This window comes from Polyodon spathula, chromosome 23 (assembly GCF_017654505.1).
Source record: "Polyodon spathula isolate WHYD16114869_AA chromosome 23, ASM1765450v1, whole genome shotgun sequence".
NCBI classification, from domain to species: Eukaryota; Metazoa; Chordata; class Actinopteri; order Acipenseriformes; family Polyodontidae; genus Polyodon; species Polyodon spathula.
This window is the reverse complement of record NC_054556.1, coordinates 3,196,553-3,216,060: the sequence shown is the minus strand read 5'-3', so window position 1 is coordinate 3,216,060 and position 19,508 is coordinate 3,196,553. Positions and strand designations below refer to the sequence as shown.

The window sequence follows — 19,508 nt, the reverse complement described above, 5'->3', positions numbered from 1 at the left end:
GAATTGTTTTCTCATCTATGCTGGCAATACTTTTTAAAAATATATTTATTTATTTTTAACATGAATCTGCTGCCCTTTATTTATTCCAACTAAACCATATCTTAATACCCATATCACCCTTTTGAACTACAAAACAAATTTCTGTACTGTATTTTTATTTTTCAGTAGGAGGGACATTTTCCTTTTAATTCTGCACTTCACCTTTAGCACAGTGAAGTATCTTATAACACCAGTAGCATACTCCGAGCAACACGCAACTCATTATGTGTAGAATGCCTCCAAAGGACAGTGTTATAATGAGCATGGAGCGTACCCCACCAGTATAATGATACGTTTAGTCATTTCTCACAGTCATTTATCTTAACCCTGTGACTGTTTCATATCTGTCCATGCCATACTTTGCCCTGGGTAGAGAATAGCTAGAACAGAGCTTTTAACAGATAAATTAGATTATCTATTGCATTCCTCTACGAGTTAGCTCTGTTCATTATTGGTGATGCTTGGCATATCTAACAGATGGGAATCTGGAGTTTATACTTAAGTTAACACACCAATGCAACACGGAATGTTTTTTATTGATACTGATGTGTAATAGAAAAATAAAAAAAAACACCTCGATTGCTTAAAAAACACCTCAAACTGTCGCAAGGACCACTTTCTGTGCCTTTTGACCATTTTTAATGCTTCCAAAAGTGTCAAAGTCCATTAACGCAGGATTTGCTCATTCCCAACCACCAAAGTGTGAAATTTCAAACCCATCTCTCAAAGGACAAAATTGCACCATATATCAACGAAACGAATGCTCGCCGACCCCCGAAATATCCCAGTCCTGTCTGACCTTGCCTGCCCAACACATCATCCTCAGTCAAGTCTCAAACATGTTCAACATACCTATGAAATGTGAGCACAAATGGCAGTTCACTGTTTATCAACATCAGCAAATGGTTAATTGCATATTAATTACATACTTTATGCCGCTCAAAATAGTTACCTATCTTTCTATTTAACCTCTTAAATTGTTAAATTATTATTAAATGATAATGTTAACATGTATGCCCAAGTTACTTCACTATATCTTTTAATATGATGTACAAGGTGTAAGGAGCAACCATTTCCTTTGATTAAAAATACTGCAATCGCCTTAAAGGACCTTTATCATTAACTGATTTTAAACTCTTAAGTTGACTAATGATATGGGCAAAACAAAATATAAGCACAATAAATATTTAAAGACAAAGCTAAATATAAATAAGCCAAGGAACTTTTGATGGCTGCAGATCTGCGTCCGTTCTTGTCAGAAACTCATAAACGTGAAAGGGCAAGGAGATATGACAAGACTTATTCATAATGTGATAGCTAATAGTGACATACAGTTTAAATAACTTGGAGGACATTTAACATTTGTATTTTAATGATTCCTTAGGTTTAGCATGATCTAAAAAAAACAAGTTTCATATATTATTTGGAAGATTTAAACAAGTGATACAACTGAAGCTCGAGGTGTGTTTACGCAATAGAGGAGGTGTTTTACTCAGATGTGCCCTTCACTCTCAGATGTGTGCTGCTGTTGTTTCAGCAGGGAGCAGGGATCGACAGGAAAGTGAGTGTTTGGCTACATTATACATTCTCAGCTGGTATCTGCCCGCAGTCAGGGGTCCAGGCTTTTAACCCGTGGCATTGAAATATGATCGCAGTCAAGAATTTGATGAGCAGCATTAATGTTGCTGAGCCAGGGGCATGACCCCCAGGTGCTTGAGCACTGATACAGTACATTCTTTCTGCTGTGTGTCAGATCATTTTTTTGTGAATCGTTTTGTTGTAGAGTTCACAGTAGTGGACCAGCCACTTTTAGACAGAAAGCGAAAATGCCAGTACAGTATGTCTGTTTTTGTAATTTCATGTGCGCATAGATTTTTTTTTTTACGCACACATAATCGTTTCAGAATAATAATCTGTGTGGGATTGACAGTTTAACCACTCGCATTGTTATATACTTTTATAATTTATCATTACGCTTGTTCTGTTGTGTGGATTGTGCTGCAGTAAAACACTCACAGTAATGGACAAACAATGCAAAGCACTCCTATCCCACACACTCCACTAACAGCTAGAAGCTTTACCAGGTGATCTCAGTCAGTTGTAGAACTTGAATTCTGTACTTCTCTATATCATAGCTAGTATAGAAACTGCCTTAGAATTATCCCCTTTAATGTCAAGGGTACTGGAATCTACATATAGTATTTAGCAACATTGCCCCCCACAGTACTGAATATTGGTTGGCACACGGTTGACTTATACCGGACTAAATAGGATAGGATAAAGCCCTGAATAATCTTCTATCATGTTAAAAATATGAAAATTCAGCCACTATTTCTAAGGAGAGTGTTAATAAAACATTAGCATGTCAGTGGGTTTCTAGAACTTCAATGCATTTAGTGATGCACTGATGAGTACAGCCTCATGGGTTTTGTGTATGAGTTGGTTGGGCAGTGGAAAAATACCACTGTTTGCACCAGCTTTCATTTAAACCTATATTTTAATGAAGAGATGGCTGCTCCCACTTTCATGCTGAACGAGACAAACGGGCAGGGATAATGTGTGCACAGTTGAGTCTCTTTGAGCAGCCAGAAGACTTGTTTGCCTTATACACTAAAACTACATATGTATTCTCCTGTGGATGCGTTTGCAAATGTTAATGTGTTCTGTGTTTTAATATCATTCCGCATGCCGTGAATGTGAATTAATGTGTTGAGAGTGAGCAATTAAAAAAAAAAAGAAAAAAAAGGTGATTTTGTATCTCAGCAAGCCAGTAAAATAAATTAATAAATAAGCACAGTGAAGATGGCCAAGTAATGATGAAGCCGGGAAGAAAGCTCTGCTGACAGATCTCAATCCAGAGCTGACCAGCCACCCCTGCATTTCAGTGCTGGCCCTCTTTCAAACATGGGCAGACGACAAGGATGAAGTGTGGAGTTTTATGACTGTCAGCTGTGAGCACCTAACCAAGGCCTTCAGAAGTACATGGCTAGCATATTAACACCATTTTCATAATGCATATGGTATAGCATTGGCACTCAATCTGTCACAAGAATTACATTTCTGGTTAAAACTGTAGGGGAAAATCCAGTAAAATCAGGTCTGTTTATCATTCTCCACATGTAACTAAGATGGCAGTAGCTTTCCATATTAATATACGTCCATTTAGCGCTTTCAATCCTGAAATGGGAATTCCTATATTGAGTGTACATGAGAACAGGACAACATTTTTGTATTTTTTTACATATATTTATACTCTTCCCTCAGACTGGGAGCTAGGAGTCCCGTGATGTTCCAACGTGATTTCTGACGGGATGTGTTAACCTTGAGATCCTGCCAGAAGTGAAAGGGTTAAAAAAGAAAATAGCATTGTTTAAAAAGCTAATTAATGTATTTGTTAAGAAAGTATCCTTGTTGATAGCATTTCTGGTTTAATCCATTTTTTTAACTGTATTAAAACAAAAATACACTCAGGAGATAGAAATGGAGGTTTATTGTTTTTAATCTGAAACATGTCTAAAGTGTTGCCGTGGCATTGCTGAAGCATAGTGTGTCTTGGCAATGGCTGATATGAAGTTCACCTCCCCTGTACAGTGTCCCTTAATAGATATATAAAAGTCACTCTACTGCACATTTGTTGAAAGACCTTTCTGGCTTATTTGCTGGGTGTTTTGCTGACTGTGTGATTTCAAGCATGTGTGGGTCTTGGCAGCCTTCTGCTTGCCACTCAATAAAAAAAAAAAAAACATTTCAGCATGACATTATCCAGCTAAAGCTTTTCTCATGTCGTCATTATCAGGCCCGATTTGGGATTCGTTTTAGTTAAAGTTCAGCACCTTAGGCTTAAAGAAAGAGGTATCTTTTACATGGTTAATGGTTGTTTATGACTTGTGAGCGGGGTGGATCAGTAGACCTCGTGAAAGAAGCAGCTACTGCTGTCACCGCTGTCTTTACTCATGCTGTGTACACCAGTGGAGTGTTCCAGGACCCCAGCTTACTGCTTTCAGCACCAGTTCTGATTTGTCAGAAGTTGCCTGCGGTATTCCACAGGGCTCTATCGTAGGTCCTTTTGTTTGTTTTCACTATATATGCTGCTATTAGGTGATATTATTCACAGGCATGGAATGAATGTCCATTGTTTAGATCCAGGCACTCCTTCTACTGGGGTGTGTAGCTGCTTGCCTTACTGGCATCAAGTGCTGAATGTCACAGAGCTTCTTAATGTTGTATTCTGACCAAACAGAGGTCATGCTTATAGGCTGACAGCATCAGCTAAAGAGTATCAATTTACACAAGCTAGACCTTAGCAGTGTCTCATTGGATCTAACACTAGAAATTAGAAATTCGGGGGTCATCTTTGATCCTGATCTATCATTTGAGAATCACATTAGAAAAATTAGTAAAGTATCGTTTTATCATTTGAGAAATATATATAAGCTATTAGAACCGTTATTGCCTTTCCTGATGCCGAGAGGCTGATGCATGCCTTTGTTTCATCTAGAATTGACTATTGTAATGCACTTCTCTCTGGTATCCCCAGATGGGTGGTTTCTCGCTTACAGCATGTTGAGAATTCAGCCACTAGAATTCCGACTAAAACCAGGAAAAGTGAACACATTACCCCTGTTTTGGCCTCTTTGCTCTGGTTCCCTGTGGAGTATAGAATTGATTTTTAAGATTGTGTTGTTAACTTTTATGAAGCCCTGAATGAATTGGAGTTACTGACCCAGTATCTTCTGAGATAACAAGATGCAGGGCTATTGGTTATTCCTAGGGTCAACAAAATCACCATGGGAGGGAGGGCTTTTTCTTGTAAAGCTCCTAGACTGTGGAATGCTCTGTCTGCGTCTGTCAGGGAATCTGGGACCATTACAGCGTTTATGTCAAGACTGAAAACTTACTTTTTATAAAATGGCTTTCTTAGTGGGTTTTAATGTAACTGTTGTATTGCAGCATTTATATTGTTATGATGATGTATGGATGTATGGATGTGTGTATGTAAGTACATTTACCTATGTGTGTGTGTGTGTGTGTGTGTGTGTGTGTGTGTGTGTGTATATTTTATACTGTTTTGAATATGTTATTTTAATGGTGTGATTGTGGTAGATGTTTTACAACTGTATTGTGGTTTGATTTTTCTACTATGTACTGTACAGTTCTTTGAGATACTACTGTGTAAAAATAAATAAATAAATAAATAAATGTTCCTATTTAACGAGACTGCCACTAATCCAGTGGTATTAGACTTCTCAAACACATATCCAGTGCAGTGGCACCCCACATTTTATCCTTTTAGTGTCGTTTGAAATCCTTTGGACTTGTCCTTTCTTCCCCTGGGGCCACAGATTAATGGAGTTAGTCATTTTAGTGTCGATTTTAGCCTTTCTGTTGATTGCAAGACTTTCTATTTCTGTCAAACTAGTAGACCTTGTACACATTACCTTTGGAAAAAAAAGGATATATATATATATATATATATATATATATATATATATATATATATATATATAAATATATATATATAATATATAAATATACAATATACGATAATTGGATAATGTTGCAATGCTTTTAACTTCCCTTGTCTGTGTGTGAGTATGAAACACATTTCAGGCTCAAATCAAGCAAAGATAAATAAGCACAATAAAGAAAGAACTTGCATCGAAGGGGTTTCTCACATGCTGCTAAAAAGAAATGTAAATGTTACTTCTATCATAAAAGCTTTATTTAAAGGAGAATTAGAGAGTCAATTCTACATATACAACACATAGATAAGTGTCAGCTAAGTAGAATATTACTACCATTCTTTTACAGTGAATAGTGCAATTCATTTTTTAAATGAAGTGTTATATTTTGATTTTTATTTGATGTAGCATCATTAAAAAAGAAAATGTAAGGTTAATTCCCATTGGAAAAATAGATGTGTTAGTACTTGCTGTGTAAAAGCTCAACACAGGGAGTTTCTGAAACCTTGTGAAGTTACAGTCTGCTTGTTGTCTTTATAGCGACAGCCAGAAGCATCCATAATGTTTCTGAGTAGCCAAAGGTTTTTAGTCTAAGGTTAGGATGAGTTTGAATACATGCTCGTTGAAAAAGAGCTCTATAACCTTCAAGTAACGTTCTGTAAATTGTACAAGGCTTTGGTGGCTTTTCATAGGCGTGTTTTTTTTTTTTAATGACTTTTCTATCTTTTCTATTGCACCATCGGCCCAGTATGGCCTTCAGACATGAGCAGCACTGGTAATGAAGTGGCACCGCATCACTGCACACGTTCTCAGGATATGTATCAAATAAATCGCTTTTTATACAATGTGAACCAATGGATGGTAAAAACAGCCAACCTCATCCAAATGCAGAGCCAGAGCCAAATGTGAGGAGGAATGTAGGACTTTATGTTAAAAAAAACTGAGGGGTATTTACAGGGACAGACCCCACATTATCCAAGTCGTTGGAAGAAATCCTGTTTTGTTTTTGTTTTTTTTAAATCATGATTTTTGCTTGTTACAGTTTTGCACAGGATCAGACTCTCACACTGAGTGACAGTGGCATTAGTGTGGAGCGGTTGGGGTTACACAAACAGGGACATGTGAAATAAATGGTGTTACACTTTTCCATAATTGCAGTAAAAGCTTTCAATTCCTCCCTACCTATTGGCAGCTGCTGTAAAAGAGAACTCGTAATCCGCAATGTGTTTCTCACCCGGCAAACGCATAATAAAAAATGTAATTAGAATCGCTGATTAGAAGAACAGGATATAATTGTGATATAATAGGGTCCTTTTGCAGCCTTTTTTCTTTTTTTTCTTTTTTTTTTTTTTTTTTTTTTTTTTTTGCAGATGTTTGCGTTTTTTTAATACTAGAAACCTCACCACTGGGGCTGCCTTTCAAGCAGTGTTCTGCCTGCTACAATGTTTCTTTATAACTACTGAAGTGGAAACTAAGAGCCCAATGAGTACTTCTCAAGTGGTTTCCACAATATTAGCTGTTTTAGTTGCTGTGTAGACTGGTGGTTTATGGATTAGTCCATTCAATCTTTCTGTTACTTGGCATAAATTGAGTCCGATATTATAATTACACTTACTGATAGATTGCGCTCCTTATTGAGAACTGTCCCCTGCTAGCTGTAATGCGGCACACATATCTGAGTCAAATCAACACAGTATTGAAGCGGGGACGACAAGCGTGAAATTAACTGTTCCACCTCATGTGAGGCCGGGGCTCTTCTTTTGAGAGAGTAATTTGTTGCCTCATGTAAACCAAGAAGAGGCAGGAGGCAGAGATGGCTGTTTATACACCAGAAAGCTTTTACCAACAGATGTTTTTGCTTGGGTAAATACACGCTTATGCTTATAAAGATCACCCAGTTGTAATAAAGTGCTTTGGTAGGTGACAGAAAAGTGGTATAACATTACATGACACAGCATTTTCTCAATTTTCCAAAAACATGTTAAAATATAATTGCTGCAGGGCGACCAAAAATCAATTAGTGTCAGGAACATGAAATTAGGAAGATTTGTCATTAATCATTGCAATGGATTTGGGTCAGGTGCCAGCATTGAGATAACATAAGAACATAAGAACATAAGAAAGTTTACAAACGAGAGGAGGCCATTCAGCCCATCTTGCTCGTTTGGTTGTTAGTAGCTTATTGATCCCAAAATCTCATCAAGCAGCTTCTTGAAGGATCCCAGGGTGTCAGCTTCAACAACATTACTGGGGAGTTGATTCCAGACCCTCACAATTCTCTGTGTAAAAAAGTGTCTCCTATTTTCTGTTCTGAATGCCCCTTTTTCTAAACTCCATTTGTGACCCCTGGTCCTTGTTTCTTTTTTCAGGCTGAAAAAGTCCCTTGCGTCGACACTGTCAATACCTTTTAGAATTTTGAATGCTTGAATTAGGTCGCCACGTAGTCTTCTTTGTTCAAGACTGAACAGATTCAATTCTTTTAGCCTGTCTGCATATGACATGCCTTTTAAGCCCGGAATAATTCTGGTCGCTCTTCTTTGCACTCTTTCTAGAGCAGCAATATCTTTTTTATAGCGAGGTGACCAGAACTGCACACAATATTCAAGATGAGGTCTTGTATAAAAATATATAGTATATATGTGAAGTTATTTTTGATGTCTATAACCCTCCCATTTATGCCTCGTGTTTTGTATTCTGTAATAATTAACAGGTTAAATTGCTAAGATTTAAACTCATTTTACATATCATTTCTACCCAGAACCAATTAACAACACTGTCACCAATCTAAAAATGCTCATCTACTGCACAATGCTTGGTACAGACGAATGACCGTATGCATTAATTACAGTGGTTTTAAAGGGGGACAAAAATTATTACTGACCCGACCAAAATGATTTGGGAGGGGCAACTGGAATTGGGTGAATCCAGATATAAAGGAGCTCAGTGAACAACATATTTGGACATGAAAATAGCCATGAACATACGAAGACACATAAAGACACAGAGACTGTATATAGACACAGAGAATAATAATAATGTATAGCTGACCAGCACAATCTTAGATGCGCCAAACAACCCTGAAGAAGTAAAGTAAAGCCGACATAAGCCTTCCTTTGAAAACTTTGATACAGAGCAAGTTTACACTGCAGAAAAGACCCTTAAGAACCTTTTGTAGGTGATGTGAAGGGTAGGTAATTGGCTATGATTACCCAGCTTCTACATCTCAACTAGTTATTTATTTTTAAGCTGGATCAACCCAGTCAAGCTGTACCGCATGTCCTTGAAAAAGAATAGAAACATCCTCAAACTATGTAATGGAGAAAAAAAGAAACAGGATTGCAGCATTTAAGTGGGTACTTTCCCTGACCTAATACTCCCATGCAATGCAATGACAAGAAAAGCTGCAACTGCTTCCAATTTCATTAGCACAATAATCACTTGAGTGAAGCCAAGAGTGTTTTCCAGCTTCAAGTAGCTTAGTGCACTAGATCTAGTAAAACCAGGGAGGTTAAACAAAGCCTGGGTGGCTTCCGAGCATGAATCCATGTTCTTGAAGTCTGAATTCTCGTTCCTTGTTTTCTTTGCTCTCTTTAGCTCATTTTTAAAATCCCTAATTCCACTTTTGCATTCATGCCTTATAATAATGACACATTTTAGCTATTGGAGGCAAACAACGTTTGTAGCAGGAACTCCAGGCTCCAGGAACACACTGGTGTTATACTGCTGGGAAGCTGCTTCTCATCCACACAAGAACAAAGGGATTAGAGTTACTGGACTTTTACTGAGAATACGTATCAAAGAGGAAAGGAGTGGATTCAGTCATGTTGACATATCCGGTGTAGCACAGTCTCAGTTGGCCCGAATTGTTTATTTAAAAAAAATTAAAAAGGCTTTGTTTTATAATGCTTATTTACCTTGTATACCACTTAATTTATAGCTTTTGACAGGTATAACATTTGGTTTGTAATGACATCAGTTTGAGATGGTGCAATATTTGGATTGGACCTAAATCTAGCCCTCTACTTCTATAATACAACTACTCATAATAATAACCTTGTGCCAAAAATCAAAAATTTTGGATGGCCCCTTTTTGTTCTTCCTGAATTGGGTGAGCCCCACTTTCCATTCTGAACAGTTCCACAGAAGTGCGTCGTACAGTTTCCACGGATTCTTTTAAAATAATAAATGCTTGTTTTAGGCAAGCGATGCTCTGAAAATCTCATTCCCAATCCCAAGACTGTGAACATTGTAGATGTACAGTATGAGTCAACATCTGTTCCATTAGCGGCCCTGGCACTGAGAGATGCCTGAAGATTAAAAGTGTAGAGGATGACATTTCTCACTGGTGTCATGGTTGACAAGATCATAGGAAAGACAGATGTTCACCAGCCCAGCAAGTTGCAGACTCTAAAAAGGCAGAACTCCAGCAAATATGCAGCTCTGTGCTACTGTTAATTCTCCCTTTTGAAGAACACAGGGCAAATCAACAGTCTGCTCACTATGAAAGGCCTCTGTGTAACTGGCTCTTGCTATTTTATTTCATGCCGTTTTCTTGAAATAAATAAATGAAACAAAAACACTACAAACTTAGAATTCGTGTTTGGGCAGTAATGCTTATGGGGCTGTTCAGTTAAGCTCTGGGAACACAAAGCCACTTTTCTAGGATGGCTTGAAACTCCAGGAGACTCGGAGACCTAATTTGAGGCAACTTTGCTGTATGAAACCCCAAGTCTCCCCTGTTGCGCCATGCAGTGGCCTAAAAACTATTTTCCTGAAACCTAGTTCCAAACCATAAAGTGGCTTAGTGTTCCCTCAGCTTTATGTGTATATCAAAAGGAAAGAAATCACCTGTCAGCATTCATTGGTATCCAAACATTTTTAAGCAAACACCCTATATATATATATATATATATATATATATATATATATATATATATATATATATATATATATATATATATATATATATATGTACAGCAGAACTACAACATAAGTAATTAAAGGTTAAAATACTGTTCATATATTTAAAGGTGATGTTTCCCACAAATTGATGATTACTTTATAGAATTCAAAAGTAAATATTAGTTTATATGTAATTATTGTTATTTTACATTCGGATTAAAACTTAAACAAACAAACATTTTGAAATTGTCCTGAGTGCCTTTAGTATGTAATACTCTTTATCACACAGTTTGTATTTTAAATTGTAATAAAGCACATTAAAAAAACATGGCAAACCTATGGTAAATGCATGGTATAACCACAGGAAAAACATGGCAAACCTATGGTAAATGCATGGTATAACCACAGGAAAAACATGGCAAACCTATAGTAAATGCATGGTATAACCACAGGAAAAACATGGCAAGCCAGGGTAAAGGATGGTCAAAATGCAACAGATACAATAGTAAACTTTTATAAGGGGTTAAACTGATGGAAGTGGTTGTTACACTAGTTTGACATTGAGAAGGCACAGCAGTATCTGAAAGCAAGAAAAAGAAAAAAAAAGTTTTAGGCTAAAAAGAAAATTGCTTTACCTGATTTTCCCGACACGTTAACTGTAGCAATTATCATCAACAACAGAACTTAATTTAGCTTTTTTTGTAATCCGAAGCGGAACGATTTTTCATGAAACTCATTTTATTTTTCCATTGTGTTTAACCCCTGAAAAAGATGCTAAAGAAACACATATTTGATGTGGAAAAAATAAATGATTCAGCTATGATGGGTAGAAGAAAGAAATCTGCGTTTGCAGAATTCTCTATCGGAACAGTTATAGTTTGTAATCTAATAGAAAGAAGTCATATTTTTTCTCAGGGTTGTGTATATGAAAAAGCATGGTGATTATAACTGTGAGTGTTTTTTTTTTTTTTTTTCCTAAATGTACGATTTAATATACTGGGATGGTTCTTGACAGCAACGACTATATTATGGTAACGGATGTTAAGATAAGACCTATAACAGCAGTTCATATTGGGAAGTATAGATCTGGGCTTTAGCGCAATGCAATTATTAAGCATTTAACGCTGATATAAATTGATTGGAATGGGCTGTGATTTTGATGCGTTTTGTATGTTAGATTTCTTGGGTTCCAGTACAGTGAATGTATTATTTATTCAGCTGAGCCCATGCTTGAAAAGTATTGATCTGGTGGCTACTTGACAACTCGAGTGCTTTCAGCAGTTAGTAAATCAACTGGAAGAACATAAAGTAACATTAAACTCCTGTAATTTTCAGATCAGTCTGTCTGTCAAATATCGCACAGTATTTTTGGTGATGACCTTGAATAGAGGCGATCTGGTTGGAAAAGCACTACATTCAATACCTTGCTATACAGAGGTGTCCCTCTAAATCAGGTATCCATCTTTGGTGGGCTTTTTTCCCCCCTTAACCAGCAAATCACTTTTAGAGTGATAAAAAAAAATAATGTCAAACAACCATCAAGCTCATCCAGTACATAAATAACTTAGAAAACAAAAAAATTAAACCAGTAAGAAAGTTCCATCTATCTTTCTACAAATTTAAATAGACAAACAGGTCTTAACATATCCTGTATTAACTAATATATATATATATATATATATATATATATATATATATATATATATATATATATATATATATATATATATATATATATAAATGCAGGATATAGATGGCAGTAGTTTAATGTTGAAGGAGAGGGTACAGATGTGGATCAATACTCTTAACACTTCATCTCCGTCCTGCAAGTCTGGGCTTCTGGGAGTTTAGACCTGTCTATGGGTGAGGAGTCAGAGCTCCACAAACTCACTCATACATGGCAGCTTTGTAATGAGGTGATACTTCATCCCCTGAGCAACTGAACTAGAAGTTCACAAACAGATGTGGACCCACAGAGCCATTTTCTGTGTCATGTAAACTCCTGCATCCAATTTGAAAGGCTTTTAAAGGTACGGTTTTGGTTCCTGACCATGTAGCTGTCAGGAAGTTTTAGCAAAATGTGAATTGCACGGCAAAAGGTTTCCATTGCATTGTTGCAACTGGCACAAGGAACATCAAGCCTGATCTAGATCTGCTTCACTGTTTAGTAAAGGTTGGCTGTGACAAGCTTCAAGCTGTGATAGGGTGTATCTCTAATAAGGCCATTTTAAAATCATTGGTTTTTAAGGGAAAAAGCTGTAATGTCGTATCATCAACTGCAGTAGAATTTGTCGATATGCCCAGCGAAGTTTAATGACTTTTTAAGTCCAAATCCTGTGATGTTTTTCAGAGCTAATAGCACCTGAGGCCACTCTCTCCTGTGGATCACTTTGCTGTTAGTGCGTATGGGATTACAGGTGTTCTGTAAATTGCAAAGTCAGTGCTGTCTGCAATGTAGTTCATTACCCAGAATGCCCAATCTTGACACATTATTATCTTGACAGGATATGGTCTCGATTTCAATTATCTTCCATCACAGCTCAGCCTCCAGGGGCCTTTCGCTGTTCTGTCCATAGGTTTCTGCCCACCCAAGCCGTAGGTAATGCGTTCAGAGTTCTCAGCCAATTACTTTGATTGGCTGCAACATTTCAAACCTCGCTACTGGAAGGTACTTGTTAGGCATTCAGTTACCGGGAGATGGGGTGGGAGAGACCTAAATGCATGAAAAACATGAAATGTTTTGACAGTGAAGTAGTGGTTTTATTTGCCTAGTGTTTGTGTGAAATGATCTGGTAAAATAGATGCTGTAGAAGTAAAGCATTACTGCGTCTCCCTTCTGAAATGATGAATGTCCTTATCTTGGAGCTGGTGTTGTAAGCAAATGCTAATGCTTCATAACTGAAGAGTGTTCCCACTTCTATTCTGAACTGTGGTTTGCACAGCCCTAAAGAGAGTTTGCATTGTCTCCTGCACAATGTAGCGTGCATTTATTTTTTTAAGGTTGGTTCCTTATGGAAAAGTGCGTGGCACAGTAACAGGGTGCAGTTTGACTGCAGTGTAACAGCATCTTAAAGCATCATGACGCTATTGTAGAGCAGCACCATTCTCTTTCTGGGGTACAGCTGCAGTTAATGATGTTAAACTGCAGTTTTTCTTAAGACAAAATAAATACCATCTGTGAAAAACATATTAAAATCAAATACACTTTTACCATAATGTGCACATCCTTTCATATAGCAAAATGGCAGGATTGTAACAATCAGTATAAAGGCATTATCTCCAGGTACCGTACTTGAAAAGATTGGTAACCATTTTCTTATTTCTTATTCGAAACGACCACACTTCAGTTAAATATATTTTGATTCTCTGCTTGTGTTTCATACTTCACATCATGTAACACTATATTATTGAACAATTAACTTCTTATATTAAGTTCCTGATGCTTCCTGGTAACTAGTAAATGTGTTCTAGTTCAAACTCCACCCAACTGTCTAGCTGCCATGTGACCTACAGGAAAGGTCCCAGGATGCTGACGTTGATCTTTTAGTTTTGCATTTCAAATATTTAAAAAAAGAAAAAAAGAACCAAAAGGTTATGAGCATAATACAAGGAACCAAAAAAGAAACAAAATCTATAGAAATAAGCAAAACAAAACATTTATTGAAACATGAGATTCAATAACAAAGATTTTACTCATATAAATATTATAGAAGGCAGAGTGCTATTGTTTCTTGTCCATGCACCAGGGGGGAAAAAAGAAAAAACCCAACAAAAAAACGATTTAGTTCCATGTCAGTGTTCTAATGAATAACATTTAAAATGATTGTTTTCCTGAAGGAGATGTATTTTTCCTTTTTGTTTGCTATCATTTAATGAGAAGATGAGATCTAGGTTTAGAATATAACTCTGTAATCCTTGAAATAACATTTTGGGAGATGGCTCATTTATCATTTCACTACAAACAGCGGTGTTTGGGTTATAGCCCATGCATTATACAACACACGGCAAAATATACTTTGAAGAGATACTGTAGGCAGCCAGAGATCAAGAGGCATACATTTTAGAATCTCACCCCCCTCATCTTTTTTATTTAGTCTGTTGCACCAGAAAAACCTTGTCAGTTTTAATACCACACATTGCTAGAGATGGCATTCATAATGATAATCCTGTTCAATCAGCTGTTCTTCATTGGGATCAATAGAATTGATAAGTTGGGATGACAACATTTCACTGCTTGCTATATCTACTGGTACTCTCACTGGTGACCTTTATTGGAAATACACGTGATGTAAAAATGTTGCTGTAATCTTCAAATTATACCCAAATCCAAACCGTTATCCTGGAACTACCTGCAGATGATATTTTATATGATGAAATATCTCCCCATGTGCATGCAAAACTACAATATATTACATAATACTGTGTTCGGTCAATCTTGTAATACAACAGGAAGCAGATAATGTTGGGATGTTGAATTAAGTACAAATTGAAATATGAGTTTAAATGGAAATGTCCTAAAAAGTGTGATTTGTTTAAGTTGGGGAAATCCAAATCAAAAATATGATTTCATTTTAACATTCCAATTAAATTCTTGTCCATTAATTCTAAAATTCATACTGGCTTATACCACTGTTCATACAAACAGACAGTTACTGTAAGCTGGGCCACAGAATACTTTATTGATGTAGCACTCAATCAAGCTGTGCATGGAATAGTCATTCTTCTTATCTCTGCTTTACAGAAATACAAAGAGTATGAGAAATCGGTTCTCGTTGAAGAAATCGATGGCCTACGTCTGGTCAAAAAGCTGGCGAAAGATATGGAAGAGATGTTCCACAAGAAAGCTGAAGCAATGAGAGTGAGTACCTGTTACGCATTTTAAACAGCAGTGCTATAGTGATTACAAAACACCAGAAACCAACAGTGACCTAATGATCTACTGGAAAACAAATAAACACACAGCCAATAAATACATTTGTTATTCATCAATTGCAGTGTAAATAGAAATAAACATCCAGTAAAAGTGAAAATACGGGCACTGTTTCTGATTTAGTTTTAACCTTCAGCCTGCTGTAACAGGTGTTTAACACTTGTTATTGTTTTCATAAGCAAGTTTTATATGATAAATGCATTGGATTGGAGCTGGATGCATGCTATTCCCTAAGGGATGTATGATGTAACATTCAGTGATCGCTGCCCATTTCCTTCAGGCAAGAGTAGATCTCAGCCTTATTGTGTCAAACCCTACCACAGCACAGTCAGGGGCTTTCTGCCTTCTCTGTGTTCATAACACTGTAGAAAGGCAGATTCGTGGATGAATGCATTATGGCATTAGCAGTATATATGCATAAGTTTTATGGTTTAGTCGCTAAATCTCTATATATTTTCCCAGAAACCTACATATCAGTAATATTCAGGAGAAAAACAAAATGCATCTTCTTTTTTTTAAAAGTTTAGTAGGTTTAATTTAAATATAACAGACAGTATTTCCCAAGAATGAAACCTATATTTGGTTAAAAATACATAATAGATAAAATAAAAAGCGAGGAAATGTAGAATAAACAGTGCAAGTGTAGTTATGTGACTCCATTCTCCATGTTAATATTGCATTTAATAAAAGTTGCATGATGCTAGCTGGCAAAAGTTGCATTCAGTATTCAATGTGTGTTCCTTATACTGTCTCAAGTCTCCTAGGGGTTTTGACAAGGGCAACGCTTATCTGAGCCCCAGATTTCCTGTGCCAAAGGGATTCCAGAGTGATTTGTTGAGGTAGCTTTTCAAAAAGAATCCGAGAGATCTTTCTCTGTCAAGGAACAATGGAACAGTGATGTTCCTTTTTTTGTTGGTGGTGGCGTTAACATTGGTGCTTGTAGTAATGTAAGGGACAGTGTTGTGTGATACACTGCTGTTTACGGATTCTGTCCAGTCCCTTGTCAGTGTGATGAGATGAGGCTGGAAGCTGTGGAACTGCAAATGCAATTGATGGGGTCGCCAGTTCAGACCCTGTTACAGTAACACTAAAAGAAACCTATACAATTCAATGACAAACCTTTCATCTATAATCCCCACGTGTCTAGTACAACTGGTACACCAGAGTGTAACCACTAACCTGTCCCCTGCAGCACTCTGTCCCCCAGAGGATTTAGAAAGGCCACTTTGATTTTGTGTTCTACAGTATTTCTTACTGACGTATTTATCAAGCCCACTTTGGAACGGTTGCAGGGGGACATGGTAAAATACCTAAAAAAACATCTTATTCTCAATTGTCCTTTGTTTTGTTCTTTTTAAAAGTTGTTATAAAAAGCCTTTTATATTTAAACATGTCATCGACTTTTCGGCGACACAGAATCTACAAGGACATGCACGCAAACTAAACATGGTTTTGACCCCAAGATACTAGACGTTCAATGGAAGATAATTTCATGTTGTTTTAATTGTGCATTTGATGTGGAAAGGTTTGTGCTGCCTACTGCCTCCGGGGAGCTACAGGACCCAGGTGGAGCGTCTTGATAAAATACATTTTAATAGAGAAACATAAAAGAAAACTCATCTTGGCTATTTCACCCAAGGCTTAGTTATTATCTTGTTATTGCTGCATTACAGCAAAGAGCAAGGGTCTAGGTCTATAAGTAGCTGTTACATTGCCCAGACTTAATCAAAGGCTTTTCATTCTACACACCAAAGTCCCTGATGTAGTTGGTTTACTTGTGTTCCCAGCTCTGCAGTGGCTCAGGGCTGTTAAATGTATTATAATCGAGAATAAAAACGAGTGCATTGAATTTCTTATATGAGCATTGTGTTTATGGCTTAATGAAATATGTATTCTGAATACAGCTATGCAAACATGCAGAGATAGTACGGCAACAGCTTGTTCTATAATTATCAGCTGAGAAAACTTAAGGTGCTGCAAGAATTTTGCAGTGTGGCTGGTGGCTGTGATCCGCATTGCTGCTGTTTTGTATGAAAAGTAATTGTTGTACAGCAATTCAATTTCGGTATATACGCGCTTCACTTCACCGGTGGGCTTTATCTGCACTAGTGCAAGGCTTCAAAGCATTTTATCACAAAATTCCACATAAAGCTCCATGTTATGGTATGCAGTCATTTGCATGCCGCGAATGCCTCGGATATGAAATTGGTTTTTAGTTCACAGGAGTTCAATCTGGTATGAAACAAAAGTTTGCTGAAGAGGCACTTTGGTAAACGGCGGATTGAGACACCACAAAGTCTGCTCATTATAGAAATACAATAGAAGAACGCAGTCTGTTAAAAAGACCACAGTTATGCCACAAGTCCTGAAATGGTCGCAGCTGGGGATGCTTTGAATGCCAGTATTAGAGACTCATCTGTTACTGATGCTGTGCACTGAGCCTTTTGGAACTGCTACTAATGCAGTCTTTAATCTTTACAATATTGGATGTGCACTGTCGCTGCACAGGGATTTACAGAATGGTTTCATTGTATCATTGTTACTTTATTTAGACCGGTTTTCAGATGTATTTGTCTGAGGAGATCCCTTTTTTAAAATCAATTCTGAATTGGAGTCCCCAACTGGAAACTGAAGAAAAAGAAAACGCACACAATAGAGATGCACTGCCCTGCAGCCATTGTAAATGTTCAAGCATAATACTGTTTGTAAGTGTCATAAGGTCGATCTCTTGCCACAACATTTTTATAGGAGAACATTTTAAGAGCAACCTTAAAGGGTCCCTGGATCTCAGTTTGAGAACCATTGATTTGGAGCTGGAGTTTAAGGGGTGTTGCCAATAACATGGAAAATTGTGGACAACTATGACCATCTAAAGCATATTTTATTAAAATTATACATAGAAACAAATATTAAAGATGATTTATGCACTCGAGTTATAATACTTGGCCAATCTAGGAGCAATAGTACTTTTCATAAAAGCCATGTTGTACAAAGCTAGATGAATGAGCAACTGTATACAGAGTTTTCCACAACCTTCATCCCCTGCCACCCCAGAGATTTAAATATCCACCCACCTCCTGCTTCTTTACAGATTTCCTTGAAGTATAATTTTGGATCACCACAATTTAGTGTCAAGGCTGCTGACAGAATGACAGACTGGAGTGGATTTTAATACTACCCAGCAGCTAATGCCAGGGGGAAAGTATGGTTGTCACTGTGTGTGACAGCGGAGATGTCTAATCCAAGATGAATGTGGGAGGAAGAAACTATGACGTCATGAGTAATCAGCATTCAAAAATGGAAGCCAAACCCAGGCAAGACATTTCTAAAGAACTGGCGATCAACACCTCTGCCTGATTTTAATTATTGTAATTAAATGGTAGGGTTTCTTAGTAGGCCTTTTGAAATTCTGTTAAATTGATTACGGATTGTCTGTTTATCTATGAACATTTTTTTTTTGTCTTAAACCCGGTCTCTGTAATTGACTTCATTGCTGTTACTTTATATCATTTTCTCATATAATTCATGATCTTACGATGTGGAGTTTACAGCTGTTTTGCTGGGGTACGGTTTTGAATTTCTCCGGATGATGATATTTGGTATTTTTGTGACTGTTTTAGGCGTCGCTGGTTTCTGTGTGGCTGGCAGTTAATGGGTGACAGTTTACTGTCTGACAGCTAAATAGAGTAATTCAAACCAGAGCTTGTAAGTGATGCAAACAAAAGAGTATAATCATTTGGCAGCATAATCAAGTATTGATGTAAACAGGATGCTGTAATCACTGCTGTGTCATGTAAATAAAGGAATATGATTGGGGTTTCATGGCTTGCAATTTAGAACTAAACTAACACGATAATGTGTCATGACTCTTGTGTGTCAGTATAGGCTGTTAAAAAGAACATGACTGGCATGGGAAGGTCTAATCAGCGTCATTGTTCATTTGTCCAGAGGGTAGAATGCCATTTAAACTAATATTTTTAACAGGGAAAAGCGAATGTATAATTTCACATGGGTTTATTCACAAATTGGAAGAAGAAATTACTCAGTAAAGCAAGAGTGTTTTATTTTTGTTTACGAGAAGATTGACAGTATGATCTCATCTATGCTAATACGTTTGAATGGACTGGCATATATTGGTTCAAGTTATGTTTTGCAAGCTCTACGACTCTATGGTA

General features: G+C 37.0%; 1 protein-coding gene across 1 annotated transcript in view; it reads left to right on the top strand.

Moving 5' to 3' along the window:
- The window catches only part of LOC121298277 (voltage-dependent calcium channel subunit alpha-2/delta-3-like), a 145,103-nt gene that overhangs the window by 14,380 nt on the left and 111,215 nt on the right, over nt 1-19,508 (top strand). The window contains exon 3 of the mRNA XM_041225311.1: nt 15,145-15,261. Within this exon, the coding sequence (XP_041081245.1) occupies nt 15,145-15,261 (117 nt within the window). The remainder of the gene's footprint in view (nt 1-15,144; nt 15,262-19,508) is intronic.